Source organism: Empidonax traillii, unplaced genomic scaffold (assembly GCF_003031625.1).
Source record: "Empidonax traillii isolate 1590-97213 ecotype Southwest subspecies unplaced genomic scaffold, ASM303162v1 scaffold114:size1751661, whole genome shotgun sequence".
In the NCBI taxonomy this organism is placed as follows: Eukaryota; Metazoa; Chordata; class Aves; order Passeriformes; family Tyrannidae; genus Empidonax; species Empidonax traillii.
The window spans coordinates 1,214,624-1,239,755 of record NW_020955307.1 but is presented as its reverse complement, the minus strand read 5'-3'; the positions used below and the strand labels follow the sequence as shown (position 1 = coordinate 1,239,755).

At 39.9% G+C, this 25,132-nt stretch overlaps 2 protein-coding genes across 3 annotated transcripts in view; one reads left to right on the top strand and one right to left on the bottom strand.

Moving 5' to 3' along the window:
- The window catches only part of PKN2 (protein kinase N2), a 54,794-nt gene extending 53,059 nt beyond the window's left edge, over positions 1-1,735 (bottom strand). The window contains exon 1 of one of the 2 annotated variants that reach the window (XM_027882896.1): positions 1,608-1,735. In XM_027882896.1, coding sequence (XP_027738697.1) covers positions 1,608-1,655 — 48 coding nt within the window. In that variant the 5' untranslated portion in view covers positions 1,656-1,735. Of the gene's footprint in view, positions 1-1,013; positions 1,081-1,607 lie in introns of those variants that run through there. The other variant, XM_027882895.1, reaches the window with a different exon arrangement.
- Positions 1,736-1,874: 139 nt separating this feature from the next.
- LOC114057102 overlaps positions 1,875-25,132 on the top strand; it is a 146,723-nt gene continuing 123,465 nt past the window's right edge. Inside the window, exons 1-3 of the mRNA XM_027882934.1 lie at positions 1,875-1,883; positions 1,927-2,644; positions 4,378-4,468. Of these exons, the coding sequence (XP_027738735.1) occupies positions 1,875-1,883; positions 1,927-2,644; positions 4,378-4,468 (818 nt within the window). The remainder of the gene's footprint in view (positions 1,884-1,926; positions 2,645-4,377; positions 4,469-25,132) is intronic.

The following is a 25,132-nucleotide window of genomic DNA, read 5'->3' as shown; positions in this document are numbered from 1 at the left end:
TTTTTTAATATTATGTTTACATATATTTTCTGTGTTTGTTTTTTTTTTTTTTTTTTTTTTTTTTTTTTTTTTTTTTTTTTTTTTTTTTTTAAATTTTAAGTATCACCATCAGCCTCATCGTTCAAGAAGAAAAAATCAACAAAACAAAAAAAACAAGACCTCCTCATTCCCAAAATACTTCACTCATTTCTGTTTAAAGTAATGTGAACCCCACTCCCGGTACTTCTACAGAAACGTTCCTTCCATTTATCTTACCTGTAACACTACCACAGTCAGCTATTCACACAGCTCACCACTTCAAACAGGTTTACCAGCTTATACATCATCGTATCAAGTTTGTATTAACATAGTGATTCTTCCTAGGCACTTATGAGCCACTGATTAAAGTTCAGCATTTTAGATGGATTCTTAGCCTTCAGCCATCTCACGTGCTACAATATTAAGCAGACTGCTACGTCTCTGTTGTGCCTTCTTTTCCTTTGTTACTCAAGTGAGCACATCACTAACATTCAAAATTACAGGAGAATTTAACAGCATTGGGAAATAAAATTTCTTCTTTTCAAAACATGCCTTTCTAATTTTTTTTTGAGCATTAAATTCGGTACTTTCCATTTATGGTCTTCTTATTTTGGTTAACTGTCTCTCTAATAAATTCAGAGACACGTTTTTTGCCTGGTTAAACATAACTTACATAGACTTAACGATGCATATTAAAAAAAAAGGAAAGCAAACTTTCTTCGGGACAAGGAAGCTTAAGAGGTAGCAGGTTGAGCTGACATTTAAAGATAAGAACACAAAAGTGAAACTCCCGAATTGTATCTAACCCTGCTAACCCTGAAGCTGACAAGCAGAAAAGATACACTTGCACGGGCAACCAAAAGTGGTCAAAGAATAGGGATGAAAAGGTCCAACCCTCGAGTCTTCAGGACCTCTAACACTGTTGCGGGTTGTTTAGAGTTATTTCTATGTAGTGACAAGAACCCTCGCGGTGGGACAAATAAGGCTGTTCGCACCATTTTCTCCTCTTCCCGGGTTCGGCGTTCAAGGCCTACAAGAAGGAAGCAGCCGCGGCTGCTGCGTGGTGCCATGTCCAGGGCAGAGGAGGCTCTTGCCTGACCCTGACGCGGCCGGCGGGGTGGCCCCGGGCGCGCTCGGCGGGGCCCGGACCAGCTCCGCGCCCGGGCGGCGGGGAGGGCGAGAGCTCCGGGCCCCGCAGCGGCTGCGGGCAGGCGCGGGGCGGGCTCGGGGCGCTGCCGGGGTGGGGGGCGCGGCCCAGGCCGGCCCCGCCGGAGGGACGCGGCCGCTCGGCGGGTTAGGAGGGATCCGAGCGCAGACAAAAGCGGGTCGCGGCCGGCGGCGGGGTGGGGCCGTGACCGGGCGGCGGCGCCTCCGCTCCCGGGGGAGAGCGGCGGGAAGAGGCCTGGGGTGGGCATGGGCTTCCGCCACCGCCCCCCCGGCCCGGGCTGGGTGTGGGTGCGGGGGGGGGGCGTCCCGCGCCGAGCAGCGGGCAGGGGGCGGCGGGGCGCGGCGGCTGCTCTGGGCTCCCCGGCAGGGAGGGAGGGGAGCGGGGCCGGGGCGGTGCCCCCGGGGCGCCCCTCACCGCTTACCTGTATCTCAGTAAAGAGGATCTCCCTCTCGGCCGCGTTGGACGCCATTGCGCCGGGGTTTGAAGTCCGCACCTGAGCGCTGCTGCTGCCGCCGCCGCCGGCGGGGAGGGGAGCGCGGGAGGCGGGTCCGGGGCCGGGACTAAGGGCGCATCGGGGGCGGGGGGAGCGCTCCGTGCTCAGGCGGACGGGCGGGCGGGGGTGCGCGGGGGGCGGCCGCCGCCCGCTCTGTTCTCATGGGGGTTGCGCCGGGCGCGGGGGCGCGGTGCGATGCCCGGGGTGCGGTGTCCGGGGCTCTGCCCCCGGTGCGTTCCCGGCGGAGCGGAGCGGAGCGGTGTCCGGGGCGCGGGGCTGTGCCCGCGGTGCGTTCGGGCGGAGTGGAGGGGTGTGCGGGGCGGATCGCGGTGCCCGCCGTGCGCTCCCCGCCCGGGCGCGGCGCTCGGCCCTGGCAGCGCCGCGGCTGCTGCGCCTGCGGCCGCCGCCGGTGTCGCACCATTTGGCTGTCACCCCGTCGCAAACGCCGCCGCTGCTTTGCGGCTCCCGCCGGCACGTGACGGCGCGGGGAGGCAGAGCGGCCCCGCTCGCGGGTGGCGGGCTGCGCGCGACCCCCGCTCGACACCCCCGCGTGACACCCCGCGCGGGCTCCGCGGCGCGAGCCCCCTCAGCCCTCACGGGCCCCTCAGGCCCCTCTGCCCGCTCCCCCTCCGCAGCCCCGCGGCCGCCTCGCCGCCTCCCTCCCTCCTTCCACACTCCGCCGGTGCCGCTTCCCCCTCCGTTAAGCTCCAGTGTTGGAAAATCCTGTGAATTCTTCCAGTGGTGGCGGGGATGGAGGTGGGGGGGCTTGCGTGTGGCACATCCCTGGTGTTGGGGGCTGCAGGGGCTCGGCTCCCCTAGGCCCAGGAGGCAGGTGAAGCCCTCGGTTTGTGGGTTAGCGAAGGCAGGTAGCTCAGGAAGGAGAGGTCACGCTTGTCTCAAGCGCCTGGAGAGAGGGCAGCCACCTGCCGCCCTGGGGACCTGGAGCAGTGGCCCGGGAGGTTGTGGTGAGTGGGGGCTCTAAATGCCATTTTTAATAGTTTAAAGAGCTAAACGTTTGTACTGGGGGTGATTGGTGAGTTTTTCGGGGGGCTGGCGCCGTTCAGTCAATTTGTGGAGTATTGAGCTGCTGAGAGCTTCAAAGGCAGTTTGGGTGTCTGGGAGGAAATGGTTTCTCTTCCCTCGTGGCAGCATGTGACACAACCATTTATTCTAAGCTTCCTGCCTCTCTCGAGTGTTGGGTTTTTGCACCTGTCCATAAACATGCTTTCTGTTGTCCAGTCCACACACGTGCATTCTCATTCCACCCTAATGTTGGATGTTACATTAGGATAATTGGGCTCGTGCAAAATGCTCTGTGGAAGCAATTATATCTGTCGTGTTTTTTTTTTTTTTTTTAAATCTATGCAGACTCATAAACTCACATAAGCTGAGGCATTTTCAGCAGATTCACCCTCATGCAAGGATCAGCAGTTGTGCTGTTTATGCTGCTGCATGTCTGTATGGATGCAGGCCAATAGTAGTCTGTTTGCTCTAGAACTTCGAGTTAAAGTTGGGTTGGTTTGTTTCGGGGTTTTTGAGGAAAAAGGGAATGGGAGAAGTAAACATTAAATTATCACTACTGTTCCTAGCAAATTTGAAGCATTTTAAGGGTGCTTATACTTCCACTGTTGAGCACCAAACAAACCTGACAATCTGAAGTACTGTGCTGCAGTACAGAAGTTTATGAACTTATGCACACAGGTAATTTCACATAAAAGCAATACTAAGACAGTTCTACAATATCAATGCACATTTTTACTGAAGTGACACTTTTTCACGTACGTAAACCTATGTAGCTGTTTCATATAGTTTATAATCTTCCACATATGTAAACCTACACACAGACTTAGTTCACATAAAGCCAGTGGCTTAACTTCTGTTCTGTGTAGCCAGGCATCTACAGGCTCAGGAAGAAAACTACATGCTGATTGTCTAAAAGTCACTATTCTACAAAGAATACTATCCCCTAAAATTTGTGCCAGCACAGCTTCAGTGTCAGTGGTATGAAGTAGTCTTATTTTAGTGGTCATGTGTCAAAAGCCATGAAATGGCTTTACTTGTAGAGCAGAGTGTGGTTTTGGGCAAATTGCAGGACTAGGTGATGGGGGTTGGTGGGGAAAGACATCTTGAGCCTGACAGAATGATTCCAAACTGTATTTAAACTTCATTTGAACTCGTTTGGAGAATAGATGGTGCAGGATATAAAGAATTAATCACAGAAATGACTGCGTTAAAAGTGTCTTGGTACACTTGTCAGTGCGTATGTGATCCATTACTACAGCTCATCTCCTGGCCTGCTCCCATTGCAAAGGAGGAGGATCAATGTGCTTGCACACATATTTTATAAGGCATGGTCAGAGAGAAACACAGATTGTGCCCCAAAGAAAACTCATAGATGTATGAGTGGGTGTCAGCAAAAGTAGTGAAGCTTGAGATTCTCTCTAAACACAGGCAGCTGTCTTTGGTTCATGCTTAACCTAGCCTGCCTATTGAGTGTAGCCTAGAATATATTATTACCCTTCTCAAGACAAGGCCTGTAATCTTTTTTTGTATTCCTGATGTTATTTATGCAACTTGGAAAGACAAAGTCCTAGATTCTTTGATGGAGGTGTAATGGCACAGGAATCAAAAGAGAAACTGGTTGATAAAACAACATTGTTTTAGCTGAATCTCTGATACTTAATCATTCTTCCTTCAGAGTCTGGAAAGCACAAGGCAGCTGTGGACAACTGTAGCTCTGCATTTAAGTACTGTGACAGTGAATTACTGAGCAAGAGGGAACATTTTGAGTGAGTCCCAAAACAGAAGGCAGTTAAGTATGTAAGTCTAAGAATTTAACATTATTTGGAATCCTCAGTTTGGTCTGTGCCTTAAACTATCTGAATGCTGTTTCTTCAGCCCTTATTATGTTAGCTCATTCCTGCACTCAATTAGCATGCTGGAAAAGCAAACTGAATGAAAGGGATGCCAATACAACTGACAGAGGCCTTTAATTGTTCCTTTCCTTCAGGTTTTGTTATTAAAGTCTTTGTCCCAAAGACCTGGAAAAGTGAATAGCTGAGATTTCAGTGTTCCTTGTGCAAAACACGCCTTGTGAGCCCTTGAGCATAGCACAGAACTCTTGGAGGAATGTGCAGGGTACTGTAAGCAAAATGTAGAGTATTTTTTAGAATAGTTCTAACTAGTCCAATATACCACCTAAGGAAGAACTTTCTTTCAATTGGTGATGCATATAGAAATGAGGACTGAGATGTGAAGAACACCAGATAGGAGTTAATTATATTATTGTACTTACTACTGGCAAAACTCTACGAGGAAAAAAGTAATTTTTTATTTAAGCTTCTGGTTAATTTTACTTGTTTAAATTAGTGATGTAAGTCTAGAGGAACAACAATGTAGAGATGTGCTGGGGTATGGGCTAAGTGAAACTCTTGGGAAGGAGGAAATCGGATACAATTCTGCAGATACTCTTAGTAGATGAGTGGGGGCAGAGCAATTCTAGGCCAGGCCACCACCTTTTTAGGCCCAGAAGGAACTCTAGGAATTAGGGGCCTTTTTTAATGGGATGGGGTAAAGGTTATTTAATTTTGCAAGTAATATTAATACCTGTTAAAGGAAATCCTTGTCTCGCGAAGTAGTAATGCTAAAATTCACAGTTCAAGTCTACTTTGGGATAGTATTTAAATTCTTTCACTTAGGAATAAAGAAAACTATGTAAAAGTAGTGTAGCCCTAACATTAGTTTAAGAAAAACCCAATACCACCACAACAGATTTTTAATAATGCAGCCATTTGTTGTCCCTGACTTCCAGACATAGCAGTATTACGCTTGTAGTACTGTACTCTTGTCTAGGTTTGAAAATCTTATGAAATCCTGGAACTATAAGGCACAGGAAAAAAGAGATGGGAGAATGTATACATCTTTGCCTTCTTTGTTTGCTTGCTTCGTCCTGGAGATGTTGAAAAAATAGTATATTAATGAAGAACAGTACTTTCCATCTTGCTTCTTAAAAAATTGTGACAATGTAGGAGAAATCTTTGTTTTGTAAAGCTTCCAATAATACATCTCACCATAGATTTAGAAATAAATATGTCTAGGTCATGTTAAACTTTGAGTTAAAAAATAAATTATTATAATAATCTTTTTTAGACCAACAACTTACTGGTGTTTACTAAAGAAAATGCCAAAAGGAGAAAATAAAAAAATTGAAAAAAAAAAGTCAAAAGTGTGGATAATTTTCCTTTTTTGAAAACTCACTTCTTCCATAGTACTTTTAAGATGTTAATTCCCTCCCTTTCACTCAGATTTCTCAAAGGGAATTCCATGTAAGAAAAGGCTCCTGAGAGAGCATGGGAACTCTCTGAAGCTCTTACTGATGAACCACTGACAGTGACGAGCACAAGCTGATGACATGTCATAAACAGAAAACTGAAATGACTACGTAAGTTTATTTAGCTCTCACGCTGCTTGCAAATTTTGTGTATTCTTAAACTATTCATTACTCTTTTAATTACACAGCTAATCTTACAACTTTTGAGTGGATTTCCGTGATGTAATCATAACCCTTCTAGTAATTGCTGCACACGTTCTACTTAAAATTTGTCTTCTGTGTTTACATACTATTACCCAGGGCTAGGTGTAGGCATATAATAATCACCCAGCCAAGTAGGCAGATGTTACGAGGAGTGGAGTGCAAAAAAATTTATCTTACTATCTGTTTTATTAATTCTGGACCTTGGGAAGACTTGAAGTCAGTGAGAAAAGAGTGCTCCAGGGTAAGGAGGTTCATTCCTGTTATTGCTTCCTGTTTTTGTTTTCCATCCTTCTCTTACAAGGAAAAATTACTGTATGCCAGTTAATGTCTCTGGAACCTTGTGGAGAGGAAAGCCCTACCTGTGCAGAACCAGCTGTAAGAAGATCAGCTTGGATTATTTGAAGTAATAACCATGCTTTATGTCTTTACATTAAGGCTGTGAGCCTACAAGTGGATCAACATGATCGATTTGTACACCTTTGCTAAGTCCCAGTGATTCTAATTAAACTTGATTATAGGATCCAGCTTATACTTGGTGGTGTTTCTGCAATGAGCTGTGCCCAGATGGACTCTTATGCTTTCATTGAATGCACTGAGTGAATAGGGCCCGGTGCAGCACTGGTAGCATCATTTTCCAACAATGTAGGTAAAGGATAATTCCAAGCAAGATAACTGTACCTTTGGATAGTTCCTGGTCTTATTGCTTTGTTTCTGTCAGCTGCAAGCGCATTACTTCAGACGGTGACTAGTTCAAAGTACCTCAGTTTGTTACAAACCAAGGCAAGATGCATTCAAGAGTGATTCGCAATATGTTCTCCTGTTATGAAGAAGGGCAATTTTCTGAAGAAATGTAGGTGGCTGGGACCTAAAGTTGATGTGAAAAGACATTAGAAAATTTGGGCTCAGGAGATAATTGAAGGTTGTCTTATGCAGCATTAGGGTGTGCAACTTTCCATGATTCTAGGAGAATCAAATTCCTACAAAAGGCTTTTCAAATATAAAGCAAACAAAAAGTTTCATGGCATAGCTGAAGTCCCAGTCTACATTTGGAGGAAAGGGAAATGTATTGCAAAGGATGAATCAGACATGGCCATCCCCAGAGAAATCTTTGCAAAGCAGGAGGTCTGTGCTTGAAAGGCTGCTGCAGGGATGTCTCTTGCATGCTTTTAAGGTGGGGTTTGACCTGCCCGTGGGCAGTGTCACTGCCAGGAATACTGAACTGCAGATTTGTAGAAGATCCTAGCAGGGTATGCAGAAGGCAGAAGGTTGTGTCTGTTCTCTGCATCATGGCACTGACAGACTGGTCTCACCCTGTGTTGTGGAAGTTCATGTGTGCAATTGGTTGTCCTCAACCAATTTTAATTTGCTGTTTTGAATTCTACAGCAAAGACTGACAGAAACAGGAACTAGGTCCTCTGCATGAAAATGTGTACAGCTGTGGTGACATGTCTGGGGGTACAGTGTCTACATGTCAGCGTTTTCTTCAGCTCTAATATATTCATGGACACAATGAATAACTATGTCAAATGGTCCTGAAACAAACTTCATCAGACACTCAGTCTTAGATGGTAATGATTTTTGGTCATGATTAACTTGATGGCTGTTTTTTCTCTCCGTGTCTTTATCTCTTCTCAGAGACAGTAGCCTGCATATGTAACTCTGTCAGGGATTGAAGTCCTAAGTAGTTATTAACTTGTACTTAGTATGCAACGTCTTTGAATTAAAAGGGCAGATCTATCTTCATCTAATGAACACTTAGAAGAGAGTTACCCGGCAGGTTTATAGCTAGCTCTAATTGCATTCTCCTTGCTCTGCTGGGACTGACATCCTCAGGAGAGAAGAGAGCTTAACAACATTCAGAGAAAATGACAATTGCATCAAACAATATCGAGAGAAAGACACATTCAGAAAAGTGCTGATACAAAATATGTTACTGCTTCCCCTTCTCTCTTCCCTGTCTTAACCCCCTGTCTTCTCTCACCCTCAATTTTTTTATTCTTATGCTGTGGCAGACAAACTTACTGTCATGTAATTTACTGCAGCTTCACATTGCTTTGATTCATGTTCTGCTGCGTATGAACCCTGTGGTTCAGAGATGGCTTGTTAAAGTGTATTCTACTTAATTAAGTGTTGTTTAAGCATAAGTGAGGAAGTAAGACTAGTATTTCTCTCTTTTTTTTCCTTCTTTTTTTTTTCTTTCTTCCTTCTCCCCCACCCCTGGAGTGGGAAGATCATAATAGCAGTGAGCAGAGAAGTTAATCACACATATACCTTTTTAACTAGCTATAACTGAAACTTTCACACATTTCAGGTTCTTAAAAGGCATTTTCTTTTGTGTGAATGAATCTGCTGGCACTCTTATGTTGTCTGATAAAAACACAATATAGAAAGGCTTAGGTGAGATTTCTGTAGTGGAAACTAGTTGCAATGTTAATTGTGGAGTGAATCTTCTGACTGGAAAGTGAAATTATTAGGCATCTGAGAGATTAATTAAATGCTTGTGCTTCTCTTAATTTTCTTAGATACAGAGAAGCCAGTGATTTTTTTAAACTATTACTTTTTCTTGTAAGCACATAATGTTGTGGGGTTTATGTTCTAGGGCAAACACTGGATGTCTAAAGGATTAAGCTGAATCAGTTTGGGTTAAGTTGCTTCAAAGTATCATGAAATGCATTCACTGAAATCCCACATTGTCAGTCTGGCCTTGGATTTGAACCATTTATTTTAATCACTTAATGAAATATTAGAAATATAAAACACTTTCAAGTTGATTTGCTGCCTAGCAGGTAGTTTGCAGTTAGTGAACTTGTTGCTTCTTTATAAGAAAAATGGGGCTAGAAACTAGTGAAGAACACGTGGAAAAGTGTTTTGGAACCTTGATCTGTGTTCTGTATCTACACTGTCAAGGAGCAGTCAGCCAGAGGCAAACACTGAGGTGGAGTTAATGGAGGAGAGGGCTAAAGTATACTGGGCTGATATATGAAACATGGTTATCTGGATTTCCTTTATGCTCATTTACCTCTGCTTGCTGCAGTGTTGACATGTTAGCTTTAATGAAGGCAGCTTTTACATAAGCGCTAGAAATGTCTCCAGCTAATGGAGTTCTTTATTCAGCATGCTCTCATTCTTCTTGACATGTTCTTTGCTTTCTTCTACCTTGCACACACACTCTCTTACTGGAACTAGTGCAGTGATGGAGCAAAGCATAAAAATGAAGTGTAATCATCTAAAACCAAAATAAAAAGGTTTACCCTCCTCCTGTCCTGTATTCTTTCTCTCCATTCTGAGATCAGTCTAGTAGGCCTTTGCATTGCAATGTCTTTAATGACTGATTGAGATAAGAGAGCTTAGATTCGTTGGATCTGTGCTGAATGTGGTCGTGATAATGGTGGACATGACGAGGATACATCAATGATATGTCTTCACTATGTTTGGAACCATGGCTGAATTCTGTAGCACAGAAGTGCACAATTACCTTAATAATTGCATAACAGCCTAATGTTTGGGTTTTGTTTAATTAATTGTGATAGATAATAGTAACAGTTATTGGAAAAAACCACCAGAACTAGACATTGAAAGCATGTGTTTTCCCATGGACCTAAAGAAAACAGTAAATCCAGTTGTTATTTACACTTGTTATGCAGGTAGAAGTTGATTTAACATTAGAAAAGTGCAATAATAGGATAATAAAATTGTATACTGTATTATGAGGCTTTCAGACTTTAGATACAGCAGACAGTATATTGTAACTTGTTTTCATAACATTCAGATTATCTTATCAATCAGAAATATGAATATTTCATAAGTATAGTGTAACAGAAGTCATTGAAAAGGAAAAGGTGAAGCAGAGGCCAGTGGGGATCGCCATTCGCGGGCTGTCCTTAACTCTGTTTATTGCTTCCCCTTTTCCCAGCAAATCCAGTATTTAAGAAGGATTGTAAGACCCATGTAATCATTGAGGATTTACTTGGTGCCTCAGAACTGCCTTCAGCAACAACACTGCTGTTTTGTTTTTTAAACATACACATCACCTTTACAAGGGACAGATAGGTGTTATCAGGAAGTATTTTGAATAGTCACAACTGTAAATTTTGCTTGAAATTAACAGATGAAATTTTAAGTAGATATAGGTTCAACTTTTGGTCTTACTCTGACAGAAGGCACTGTAGTTCTACAACCATCTTAGATACAACTGATATAAACTGGGATTCAACCTAATGAGGTCAAGTTTCTTTTTCTCATGTGTCAGTACAAAATATTCTTAATTCTCAGTTTGATATAAAAGTATAGAAGAATTCTAAATATATAATAGGCTAAGGTTCAGGGTAGGGTAGAATAATCTCTACTGGCAAAAAGTTCTTCTCGTGTCTCTCGTGAATAGAGAGCATAGTACTCTGATAAACTGCTTAATATTTCTTAATGCCTAATGTTTTTGAAGATTAGTGGGTGTGGATTAATTAAATTAAGAGTTTAACCAAAGTGCTTTAGAATTGCAGTTTCCCTCACACTGTTTCCAGTCTTTGCTGCAATACAGGCAAAATATAGAAACATTAGTGTTTATTCATTTTTTATTTGCAACTTTCCTCTTATTTACATTAAATGCAAAGACACATTATTTCTAAGTGTCCATAGAAAGGAAAAAAAATCGGTAATGGCAAAGATGAAATAGTGAAAGATTCTTTATAAAGGGAAATTTTAATATTAAATTGCTCCATCTAGTGGCAATTTGCTATAACTGATTTTTTGCTGTAGCGATTATTATCCTTTAGTAGTGATTATGCCTCTTAAGAATTTAAGATTGAATTCTTCTTTTACATGGGAAGTTCTCTACCAAGGGAACTCCACATGTGACAAGGTAAAAACTTTGATTTTCCTTCCAGTTTCTTCTGAGGAATTTTACTGTTTATGTCAGTGGAAGGAAGTCTGTGATTCTTTGTTGAAGAGTTGAAAGACACAGTGAATCACATACTGAGTACAGCACACTGAGATGCATCTCATGTTCTAATATGAGGTAAATTTCAGTTGCAGATTGGTTCATCCAAACCTTAACTGGCATAGATACTGTACTTTTCATACTAATAATGAACTAATTGATGATTTGTTAATGTCAATATACTTCGTATAATTCTTATGCCAATCAAGGCAAAAACACCCATGTTTCCCAGTCATGTGAAAATGTGGAGAAAATTCAAAAGGAAAGTGTTCAAGGGAAGGTTTAATCCAGACATCTCTGATGCTTTTTTCTTTTGTACACCTTGAAAAGATGAAAAGACAAAAAAGAAGGGAGCTCTTGAGGAGGTTTGCCTATTTCGTGCTGCCCACTGCTGTGATCCCCTGTGCAGCCGGTTAAACAGCATATGTACAGTAATGCTAATGTTGTTTTTTGAGGCTTGTCCCCACGTGCATACGCCTTAAAGGTGGTACTATCATATGTCATTCTTGTGTGGTTGGCCAATTATTTTTTACTTTATCCAATTATTATTTGTTTTATCATTTTAATCTATTTTTATTTTATCCAATTATTTTTTATTTTATCCGTTGTCTTTTAAGGTTGGGCTGCAGATAACTTCTGTATTTGTTCTGAGATTCCCAGATGCCTAGAGGCTGTAGAATATTGTAAGCCAAAGTATGGAATCCTGTATAAAAAACTACTTCAATCGTAACGCATCTTTTGATGCTTAGCATTAGTGAATTGGTATCTCACAGAAAGTCAGTTTTGCCCTAGAAAATAGCCTGACTGCTTGTCAACTTCAGAAAACTGAGGAGCAGCTCATTAGCATCACTTATGTAAAAGTAGAATCGGGTTTGTATTTCTAGAAAGTTCATTTGTAGAAAACAATTGAAATTACAGGAGTGGCAGGTTTTTGTTTCACCTGGTGGGCAGAGATTAAGCAGATAACACTTTTCTCCTTATAGTGAGTTCTCTGAAGGCAACTAATTTAAATTCAAAAAAACCTAACTTTTTTTGGGGTCAGTTAGAAACTTTGCCCAGAGCATGTTAATAGCTCTTCAATGAAGGAACAATATTCTCATCTCTACAGGGTCGTTCACCTTATCTAGGTTTTTTTAACCATTATTGTGAAGATACACGTGCCCAAAATACTATCTGCTGTGTATTTTTCGTACTTTTCTCTATTTAACAGGAAGTTGGAGCCCCCAGTCCTTGTATTGATTTGATGTCATTTTTTTAAGTGGAATGAACTTCCTTAATCAACTCAGTAAAGCAGAAAAATGGATGGAACCTAATTTCCAAAACTATTTCCAGAGATAGTGGAAAGCACTCAGTGGAGGCTTTTGTTAATGTAAACTATAGAGTTGGCAGTCTTGGCCACTCTCTTCCTCACAAGGATGGGAATACAAGCTTTTCCATTCCCACTTTAGCCACACATTGTGTCACTGATGACTGAATGGGTAGATGCAAGGATAAAGGAAGTAGCTGAATTAATATGCTCACTTAATCTTTTTAACTACTGAGATTTCAGCAATGATGCCAATTAGAAAAATTGCAACTGCAGTTTTGGCATTTATATGAATTAAATTTCACAAGTGAATCAAATTCTGTATAATGACATTCTTACAATGGTTCTAATTCTGCTGGTTTTACTTGGTCAGAAGCCCCATAAGTCCCCATCAGAACTCAAGGATCAGCATTTACTGTTTGCCTCAGTTCAGTAATTGTTTTCTTTTATGCGACTTTTTAGAGTGCTCTGACAAGCACAGAATGAACAGCTTATCTTATCAAGATTTATAGTCAATAGCTTCTGTAGTCTTGTGAAGAAGACATCTGCTGTGCAAATAGCAAGGTTAAAGTGATTGCACATGAAGTAAATACAAACTTCAGCTAGTATTTCATCCTGAAAACCAGTCTGAACAATACTTAGATAACTTCACGTAATGGAAGCCCTTTCATAATCTTGACCCATATACAATTTTGTCAAATCCAAGGTCAGATAGAATTTAAAAAATAAGCTTTATTTGAACTTCTGTAACCATTATTTCACAATTGTAAGCATGCTCTTTAATAAAAAAAGTACTAGTATTGGTAGGTGGTTTTTTTTTTTTTAAATTCTCGTGTAAGTCTCAGAGTTTGATCAGTTGTAATAGAAAAGAAAATATTATCTATTTTTTTAGGAAATATCTTCTAAACCATTGCAGCTGCAGACAAAAGGAGTTCATTTTGAGTTGATTAATGTGCTATAAGTATCTGAAATTGCTTGGTCTAGTCACTTTGTTGCTTTCTCATCTCTCTGAAAAATCAGATGAAGTATCTGAAAATTCCTGATTGATGCTGTCAGCTTTGTACTGATATTACAGTGCATTTCAGGAAATGTTCAAAGTGAGGCAATAATTTTCAATCTATTTTCAAGTATGCCCCAGTAAAGTTTTTCTATCAGATTATATGAAGTCCATTTCCCAAAGAACTGTGCATTTTTGTGTTGTACATTTTTGGGTAGCTGCTTTACACATAGACCTTTATAAATATGTATGAGAAAATGATGTATCGGTGATATCGTTGTACCATGCCAAAGTACAGTTTTTTTCTCCATAACCCATACTGTGTCTTTGTTATGTACAAACTTTAATTATTTTATTTTCTCAGAAGCCAAGTGTAACTTGGTTTCATTTCATAATACATGTACAAATTTTTCAAATCTTGCTTCAGAATTTTTCAGGACCAAATCCAGTAATTCATGGTTAAGAATGTTAAAGTACAGGAAACTGTAACACAGAAGATTATTTTCCTCCCAAATAGGGAACTTGGATAAGATAGTATTATTAATTCCTATATTTGTTTTTCTCAGCTCGCAAGGAAAGCAGGAATTACCTCAAATTTTCAATTCCATAAAATTATATGTGAATATGATTTGGCCAAAAGAAGTTCACGCACCTAAGCTGCATGAAGTTGTATAAAAATCTTACTGTTGATTTGGTTTCTTTATGAAAGCATTCAGTGAAAGAGGAGCATTGCTTTTGGTATCCATAGGCTGTACATGCAAACTCTGCAGGAGATCTTGGGTTGTAATAAAGGTGGAAATACAGAAAAACCCTGCAATTCTCTCAGGAACCCCCTCCAGTTCATAGCAGAATGGCTGGCTGCTCGCCATGCTGTCCCTGGCTGCTGGCCAGCACCAGTACTCTGTGACCCCTTCTGACACTGCTCAGAGAGCCTGAAGGATGAGTTAATGCTGCCTCAAGCACCATTAATGAATCAAATTTTAAATGTGGAGTCTCACCCACAGTGGTGTGGGAAATTCCATCGCTCTGAGAAGGAACAAGGAAAGAGGAACCTTCTCTTAAATTTAGATTTCATGTAGCTGAAGAAAAGGTTCATTTTTCTTCTGATCACCCCCATAAACAGCATTGTTGATGTCTTTACCATGGCATGAAAAAAGAAATAACCGAGTATATTAGCACATTATATTGCCATTTTTTATATAGAATATCTTGTATGTGCACTCTGGAAACTGCCTGATACAGTTTTCAGTGTTTTTCTATCTTAGTCTAAAATACAAGAGAATATCCTGAAACACACTTAAGCCTGTACTTAACTTCCATTGGTTCTAATGACGTTAAAATATACTTGTAAATTCTAATATGCTTAAGTATTCTCACTTAGAAAGTGCTTAGGAAGGATAATTTCAAAATATTAATTCTGAGAAATGGAATGCTGAAAATTCTGAAAAATGGAATGGAACTCTTAAAAATTCATTGAACACATTTTGTAAAAGGTATTCTGCTGTCATTTGACAGCAAAGCAATTCTGTCTTGAAAATCTGGAAGTGAAGCAAAAACATAATGAAACTAGTCCCAGTGATATATAGACCTTAAATAAGGTCCCTTGATGATAATGATTTACCAAAATTATTTATTTTAAGTAGCTGAAGAAGTAACACAAGTGAATATTCTTTTGCAGTATAAGATTGCTAAATTGTGTTCAATTCAGTCTCTATTTACTTGCCTATTGCTGCAGTGAAACAAGCAAAGCAGTTACATAATCAAGTCTTTATTGTATTGGTGTAATTTGCATGTTTTCTTTATTGTTTCAGAACCATCACAAATTATCATGAGAGAATTATTTTCATGCTGGATGGATGATTGAAACCACTGAGTGAATTTTTCCCTGATATTTTGGGTTTTCATTATAAGGAAGTATCCAAAGACACTCTGGTTTTGTGTTTTATATAGCAAAGTATATTCTCCTCTTCTTTTAAACTACAGTATATGTAACCTGATTCTTCCTTGCCGAGGTGATTTTGTGCCACAAAAGCTATCAATAGGGTTGTATCCTGAACACCTTCCTTCCTATGAGCATTACTTGTACAAAGTTGTCATTACGTCCATGAACAGTGCCATTGTTTTCAACTTGACTACATTTACAGGGATGTGCTCTCTCTAAACCTGGACCAGTGAGACCAACTACAATGTAAAAGGCAAATCCTTTTCTTGAATTCACCGCAAGTTGAACTAGGCCTACAGTGGCACTGATTAAGCTCCACCGTGCTTTTAGAAAATTTACTCTTCAAAAAGGAAAACATAATCAGTAAAAATAAATGTTTGGGTTTTTTATTTTTCTGTTTAGAAGTGGAGGGATGTCAGTGCTTTGCTTAATAAGGTTGTCACTGTCAAGAGCAGCTCTGGTCTTAGTCTGATCCTATTCTGAGGCTTGATTATCAAGAGCTGTTCCACTGCCTTGTGCTAATCACAGATCAGTTGTGGCTCTGTGTGTTTTGTGTGTGTACAATGCCCCACAGCTCCTTCATCTCAAGTACTCTACTCCTGTTGTCTGTGTGGGGCTAAGTGTTTTAAACAAAGTTCATAGTTCCAAAAAAAATTCTGCCCCAGTTTTAGGTTCTATTTTCTTACAGATTGTAGCAAAAGACAGTAATTTTCAGTGTTCATGTACTTGCAATTCTTCATTCAACCTTCATTTACAGAATGCTACAGTTTTTCTAAGGCACTTTTTTTTAATGTAATAGAATATGGTACTATTTTTCTTCCAGTTCTTGGGTCTGAATATGTTTCTTTTTCTAGGTTAAGAAGAATTCATTTCTTCTAAAATTGTCTTCTTTTTTTTAATTAGATATGGAAATGTTTTGCATGACATTGTAGCACTTCTTCCCCATTCTATTTTTATTTTGCAAAGTGACATGCTGGGTCTGCTTGTATTTTGTAGTGTTTGCCTTTGGTTGGCACTGTGTCAACGCAAAGCTTTAAAAACAATAAAATACTGACTTTGGGCGAGAGGAAAGGCTGAAAGATTGGCTGTGTATGTCTTTAATTTTAAAATTATAACCATAGTCTCATATACAGTTTGTATTAGCAGGTTTATCATTACTGAACCACCTTCTCCCAGAAAGTACATCTGCCAGACTTCCTGAGTAGATGAAATACTTTCCTTAAGAAAGCACAGCAATTACTCCATGTAGAGTCAGCGAACTTTGCCACCTCCTTGTCCTTCTTGAAGTGTCCTGTGCTTCTGGCCCTTTAATTTGATGTGAGGAGTTCCTGCACTCAGGCACCAAGGAGACAGATTATGGCAAGGCTAGTCAGTATTATGAGAACATGTAATGAGCTGTACAGCCTGCAGAATTCTGGATGGCATAAAGGGGAGACACTTGAAGACAGTTTTCTCAAAGTAGTCTCATTAGCCTGGGAACCAGGGTTAAGAGATAAGAGAATTCATGATCAGAGACTGGAACTTGCTTCTTGTGTTTGTTGGAAGCTTGTTTTTCTAAAGGTTACACAGTGTGTTTCCAAGGAGTCTGATAGCTAAGCTGTAGTAACCTGACCTGTCTTGAGTTTCTATCATTGCTGCTTGCAGACTGTGAATTAAATCCCAGATGGTAGCTGTGACATAAGACAGTAGCTGTGAATATCTGCAGATAACCAGGATTTACAGTAAGTTTTGATTCTGGAATCCTTGCATAAGTAATCCTCTGTAATCAAATTGTTTTTACCTAGGTAGTGCAACCAGAACTGGTGTAGGGAATCCCATTTTCCCCAAAAAGCATTTCTCTCATGACTATTTTAAGATTAAATACAAAATTGATAGAGGCATGGCCCATGGGTAATCATTATACTTTATACTTTGAAAGTATGTTTTGGAACAATAATTTATATTACTGTATAAGGATAGGAAATATAATATTGTGAGATTCCTTGAATAACTGGAAAAAGCTTTTGTTCTGGAAAGAGGAAGTGTGTAGGTACGCAGGGGTGGGAGGGAGAGGGAAGGATGCATAATAGGTCCTACCATAGTACGAACTATGCAGGAACAGAGTTATCAGCAAAGTGGAAAATAGGAATCAGCTTTGTTTCTAAGGAAAACAACTCCCAGGAGGAAGCAAAAGTCTATATGCAATACCATAACTGCTGATGTGCTGTTACTTCCTACAGCACAATAAAAGTTCAGTGTATTCTGTTTCTTAAAGTGGTACCCATGAAATTATGGAAATTCTCATATATAAAATTTAGTACAGGGCATCTACTAATATAATGAATCACCTGCTGCAATGTGTATTTTCCTGTGCTATTTATCTGCAGAGGAGGAGATGACAGCAAAAGAAATCTCTTGCAATATGGACTGGAGGGGTATACTACCCCAACACAGAATTAGCTGCTCCTATGACATGCCAGACAGAATTATGAGTATTGAAGAGGTTCCAGTTTCTGAAGGCAATTTTTAGCCTTACTTCAGTCTCTAGCTACCCTTATCTAACCCATGCTTATAGACCTGTATTTATCGTATTTGTTGGTTGTCCAACACTTTGAGATCTGTGTCTCTTTTTGTAGCCAGTTAAAGGCACCGATGCACTTGTCTTGCCTACACCGAAGAGGCAGGAATAAATGTTCTGTTCTTGCAGAGCCTGGTGGGTGGACATTTGATGAAACTTCCTCTGACTTTCTTCCACTAAGGAAACTTGAGCAGCAAGGTGGAGTTGCTGGTGCCCTGGAGCCGCATGACATATATTGTTAGGAAGCTTTTGCCCCCATAAATACCCCAAATGTAATATTTCAAATATAATAGTTACACTGGTAAGTATTTAAGGTTTTAGTTATGCTAATTCTGTCACTTATAGGAAATAGGAAAGCTGAGGTAATGTGAGGTGTGATCTCTCTCTGCTTTATGCCAGTAGAAGTTTTGTGTACATGAATTATACTGGCAAAATTGTTGCTGCTGGAATCTGTTCAGTGCATTATGGCTTAATTATATTGGTATCGTGCACATCACTGTTACATTCAGAGTAGGAGAGCTTTGAGGGTATCCTTGCATTTAGAGTGCCTGTAGCAAAGCTATAGCACAAGCAAATGGTAGGCACGTTCCTGTGTGAGATACTAGTGCTTATTTACTCGTGTTGCAACAACTTCACAGTGAAGTTTGAGGCCCTTGCATTTACAGTAAGGGAGAAATTTAAAATCCTGAAATATCAGGGTTTTTGTCCTGCAGCTCTCACCAGGAGACTGCTGTCACGGCTGCTGGGCACAGGTTGATGTCTGAAGTGCAGCCATGGAAAATGTTAGTTGAACGCCCCCTAGCTGAAATAATTTTCAAAACGTGCCTAAGACAAAGATTTTCAGGGGATTCCACTAAATATCTGGGGGGAATCCCACGTTCAGAGTTCCTTCTTTGTTGTTTTCAGGTCAGCCAAGCAGTTACTCTAAGGATGGATACATTTACGTTCATATACTGATCCTTTTAGAAAAGTATCTTGCATTAAGGAAGTAATCTTTGTTCTTTGTTCATTTTAATTAGGTTGGTACAAATTTGAAAATATGAGGCTGTGCTTGCAAAACTCATCTGAAAACTAGTTTGCAAAGCCACAGAAGTGTTCATTTTCAGAACCAAATTAAGCAATCCTACAAATACAAGTGTCATTGAGCTCAGAGCTTTCTCTGGTGTCAGATATTGCACAGACACTTCTCAAAGCAACAGAACTCTGCCTTTTCTATTAGTACAACTGACTGATCTTTGAATAAGCCAGTAACATTGGTTTTGTCTTCATCAAACTGGACATTTCAATATAGGGAAAGAAAAGAAGGAAAACCTCTTTCTATGGAGTTAAGACTTTGTTCTATTCTGTACACACAGTGGCATTGATTCTACCTCTTCTTTGATCAGGTTGCTCAGCCTATATCCATCCACAGGAATTTCTCAGTGTCTGCAAATACTGTGTACATTCAGGAAAAATTTTGATGTATCCAGTTAATGAATGATTCCTATTGCCTGTATTCTCTCTCCGTAAGTCTCCTTTTAATATCATGTTAGAGAAAAATACATGGCAAGTTTAAAAGACCCAAAGCTGTACAAAGTTAAGCATCTCGGGTGATGTGTTTAACTGCTACTGCATTTTGGATAGGCTCTGCAGTGACGGTTTCTACAACCATTGAAAAAGTGACACTTAGCTAGAAAGTGGGTGATAGGATTGTTAAAATGGCCATACAGCCCTTCCTTTGCAATGCTGACATCACTGCTTACACGTTGTAGAACAGGGTTAGCAAGGATGAAGTAGCATTATCACAGTAGGTTAGCCTGGTAGTTGCAAAAATCAAGCTATTGAAGATTAGAGACTTCCTTTCCTGACATTTTCAAATGAGTTTTTGTTGTCGTACTGTTTTCTGTGCATGTGAGAGTGCATGAAAGGGTGGACTGTCACCTCAAGCTGTCTATATATTGTATCCTTATTTTTCCTCAAGCAGAATTCAGAGCAGGAGTAATTGCTGATATACTACAGAAAATGCTGTCTTCAAGTTTACAACAAGCATAACAAAAGTATATTCACTATGGCTTAACTGCTAAGCAACAACAGTTGTGAGGAAAAAAAACTGACATAAGTTCAGCACTTCCATCCCCTCCAATTAGCACTGAGCAAAACCTGATCTCCCTTGTATTTCAAAAAACAAAAAGTAAGCTTTTAAGCAACTTGTAAAACATCATCATCTTGGCATTGTGCAAAATGTATAAAACCAGCAGAAAGCACAAGCCCTGTGTTTTCCTTTTTGGATCACTGTTATGTTCAGAGAACTCCTTGTAAAATGGAAGCAATCCAGAAAACTCTGCCTGAGATCTCTTTTTCTCATGGCTGCAACTGCAGCCAGCAGGTTAGTCCAAAAGTTAATGGGCTGTCTTTTAAGGCCCCTGATCTTTTCGCACCTTTAGGGGAACCAAGACTAGGAGACACATGATAGAGTACCTAGAAGCATCGGGTAGTAGTTAATTTCCAACCACAGCTACCTAATATTTTTATGGTTTAAAGGTTTACTTCTAGTAAGTACAGATTTTTTAAAAGAAAATCAATGAGAACAAAATGTAAAATTTGAAACTTAGTTCTTCATGAAATGTGATCAAAATATGGTCTATTGATAAGACTACAATGACAAGGCATGGCAATTCTCTCAAAAAATTCCCTTCACTTTCTTACAGTTTTTTTCTTTATTAATTAGTCTTTATTTTAATTTGAAAAAGGACGAAATTACATTTTTTTGTCCTCTGTCTCTTTCTTTCTTTCCTCCTCTCTGTTTCTTTCACTGATTGGGAATCACACTGAAAATAGGCTGCTAAGTGTAAACGAATTAGTACATTTATCAGATTGTCCACTTTTTGCTTCAGATTTCAAAGCAGTTATTTAAGGCATGCTGCATATGAAAATCACCAACAACTACATTGGTATTTGTAGTTTTTGCATAAGTGAAGAAGTGATGGGTGCCTCTTTATATATATATATATATATATATATATTTTAATTAGACATTAACTTACGTGTCTTGCAAGCCTTAGATGTGCCAAACTACAGTGATTATTATAAAACATTAAAGAGTTACCTACCTGCACTAAAATTAAACAAAGATGGTGCAAACTGTGGATTGCTCTATTAACATTTCTGAACCATTATTAAATAATTTCACTACCTCCTACTCTTTAGTTACTGAGGCCCAAATTTAATAGAATTGCTGATTTGTGTCAAAGTATCAATCTGTAACAAAGGAACAGGAGTTAAAGCTGTATCAGTTTAGCATGTTCGAATATTCTACCAAATTACTGCCGGGTTTAGCTAAATAGGTAACTATAATAATGAAAGCTCAGCAAAAGAAATTGATTCAATACTTATATGCTTAAAGTCATGCCAGAGTCTGAGTGCATACACTGAGTCAGGATTTGGCTTATGCCTGCAGTTGATCCAAAGATCTTTGTTTGGATCCTGATTCTTCAAAAAAATTTAGTTCTAGACTCTTCTGTAACAAAATACCAATACCATGTCCTTCTGTTACATCCCCTTCAGAATGCTGCCATTACAAACAGATGGGTTATCCAATACTCATTAGGACCTCAACCATGAGATTTTGTTGCCGTTAGAGTGTAATCTATCAGGAGAGAGAATTGTTTGTTGCTTGTCTCATGCTTTAGTAATTCATTCTCTATAGATCCTCATCAGAATGGAAAATTACAGCTTTAGGAATGTCTTAGTTTCCAGAAGCAGAAGCACCTTTTTCCTTTTCCCTATTTTCAAAATAAATGTTCTGTGGCTGTAGGTGAAGGATGTGGGCATTGGAAGCAAAGTATCAAATGGCTGGTAACTTAAGTCATTGGGGTTTTAACCACGTTGGAAGTTCCTTGCTCTATACAGCTGTGCTGGTTGCTACTTCACAAAGAAGTTCTCTAAGCCCTACACTGGCACAGGAGAAAGAACCAAGGCTGAGAATCAGTTTCTGTTGGAAGTAATGACGTGATTTTATGAAAGGTCTCAGGAACTGGAGCGTTTCTTTCCTTCTGCAAACTGTTTTGCGAAAGAGAAAGAGAAACAGAAAAATTAGAAAATCTTGAAAAAGCAAAAGTCAGAACTCATGGCGTTTCACATTATTTTCTGCAGATAGCAAAAAAATTGGCCATGATTTTTTTACCACTGACATGTTATACATTATATTATGAATCCACAAGTATTAAATTTTAGTGCAAATCTAATTCAACTCTGCAAATGTGAACAGAGTGCATGGTGAAAGAAATGTTAACAGTAGTGCTGTTGCCAGAGTGTATCTGTCCTTAAATGGAACCACTTGCTTAGCCTTCAGTGTGGACTGAAGAAGAAAGGATGTGCAGGGAGAGTAGGTGTCTCACACCAGAGTTAATTAAGACAGAATTAAATGAGAGTTTTATGTCTGTAAGGTGGCTGCTCTTTGGTTATTTTCCTGTAATCAAACTTTAACACAGTGGTAACCACAGAATTGTACCTTCGTGGTGCGTCTCTTGGCTCTCCCTCTCACTGTAGTGGCCTATATTTCTAGTGGGAAATACAGACCATGCAAAGAAGCTGCCATAGATTTGAAGCAAGTTCTGGTGCTTGACCAAGGAGTGTGAATGGCTGATAAGATGCCAGTACAGGCCAAATGCAATGTGTATGTGCAGCATCACTAAAGCAGAGGGAGGTGGTCCCATCTGCGTAGTGCATGCAGCAGTCTGAGCTCCACTGCTCCTGGCTGTCAGTCTGCTCCTTGCACTGCAGTTACTGCCCCCGAGACAAAGCTAGCAGAACGAGATATGTGAGTTTGCATCTCTGCTTATCTGCTTTCCAGCCTGATGAATTAATGCAAACTCAGCCTCATTGTTCATGTAAATGAAGATGTCAGGTTTGGAGTGACTAGAGAGAGGGGTGGACTTTCACCTTTTTGCTGTCCTTGCTTAAGGGGACAACATTTTGCAGAGATAGGCAACTGTTAAGGGCAGCACCACTCATTTGCACTAATAAACTTGTGGAGCCTTCTCAATCCAAGCTGTGAGTTTGAATTTTGTTCTTTCAGTGTTAATGGACCTTCTACACATCTCAAAATTAACAAGAGCAAATAATATTTTTCCAATATTCTTAAGAAATATTATTTTAGGAAATTCCTGGCTCTTAATGATTACTGGGTTATCTGACCTTGTATTTATATCTAAAGCTATTAGAAATTTAACTGTCTCTAACTGCCACTTGAAGTGATGGTTGGGTCATCATATCTTCTATATTTAGCAAATCTAGGTTTGAGCAAGCTGTTTGAGATTTGACCTTGTGTAAATGCTTTTTAAATTATGTAGAATCATTTCATAAATCTAATTAGCATGTGATAAAATCACTTTAACTCACCTCATTTGACACGAGTCCACTAAAGTAACCCATGAAGTTTTGTCTGTTGTTGTATGTTACTGTTGCTTCTATGTGAATGCCTTAAACAGAAATTATATACCCATGTTTATAGCAGTGTTTACCTTGGCCAACAGACTGTCATGTGTCTCTTCTGAGTAAAAGTAAGCCATGCTCTGGAGGGGGAAAGAGAAAAAAATAATCGTGCTATGCTTGTAGGAGACACCATTTAATCAGCTAGACCAGTTAATAACTCTTGCTGCCTTTTTTATTTGTCAAGGGCTCAATATTTTTTCAATATGAGGTCTGCTTCAGTGTGCTTTAAATGGCAGTTTATAATTAATGGTACTTGAGCGTGTCTCTTATTTCAGAAATTCATACAACATTCTTGGTTACAATTTATACATGATTTTAAAGTATAATTAACGTTCAGCTTTACAAGATATATGCAAACAGATATGCAAATTTGGAAATAAATATGCAAACATATAAAATGTTGTTGAATTAAGTAGTCCTTAACATTTTTAATGAAATCAATATTTTATTCATATTTTGCACACAATTTCGAGTACTTAGTGATTTGGTAGTTCTCAGATTTTCGTGGACCATGGCTGCGGATTGATTCTCTTGTGGCTCATCTTGTCTTCCAGTCTCTAGAACCTCATACTTTCCTTATGGAAAACAGGAGCTAATCCAAACCCCTGTAAATTATTGGGATTCTTTTAATTATGTTATATGGGTATTTGAGACAGTAAATTTAACCTGTTACTGAAACTGTTAAAAATAATCTTTAAACTTTCACATTGAATCACATTAAAGGTCTTTCTAGCCCAGTATCCCACTTCTAGCAGTAGCAAAATAAACCCCAAAACCCCACACAGAGAAAAATATGAAAATATACATCAAATATATCACCTCAATGTTTTTTTAGCATACGACCACTTGTGAGTCAAGAAATGCTTATGGTGGTTTCTATGCAGTTACTTACCCTCCTTTCTCTATATATTCTCTCCCTGACTGTATTGGTGACACACCAGTTTACCAGTGTCTTATGAGTGGCAGAGATCCCAAACCCAAGTACAGCATTATAGATGTGGTCTATCGAGTGATGACTCTCCCTTCCCTCAGTCTGCTGATTATGCTGTTACTACAGTCCAGGAAGATGTGTGCTGTCTCCACCAGGCATGCTGTGAGCTCACTGCTGACAGAAGGACATTGCCTCACCTGCTCCAGCCCCAGGGAGTGAACCCTGGCAATCCCTGCAGCCCCAGACCTGCAAAATGGCATCCTCCCTCAGGAACTCAGATGAGTTAAGACCTCTGACGTGCTAGGGGTGGTTGCTCTGGTCAGTGCTGCTGTCTGTGTGGAAATCAGTCCATTTCTTCCTACCATGAGACGGTGATGGCTCTTTGAATATTCTATCTTTACCTGTTCTCACCACTACCCCTAAACATGTGACTCAGTGGCCTGACATCTTCCTTCTCTGGATGCAGGAGGCTATTTTCACTGCTACATAGTGCTGGTAGACCTCATGTATAATTTTATCAGTAAATTTGCCACATGATTCCTGTCCCTGAATGCTTGCTCTTCCTCACCTTTGGTTGGCCACAAACTTGATCCCTACCAAGGAATTCTTAACTCCAAAGGACATGTAGTTCAGATACCCAGACAATAAAGGTATAAAGATATGTGGAATTTTGTATTTAACTGATAAGACAGAAAATTCTCAGGGACCCTGAGAGGAAATCAGGATTCTGGATGTATTGCTGGTAGATGTTAGTACTGGGAGACTGATAGGTGCTTTGCAA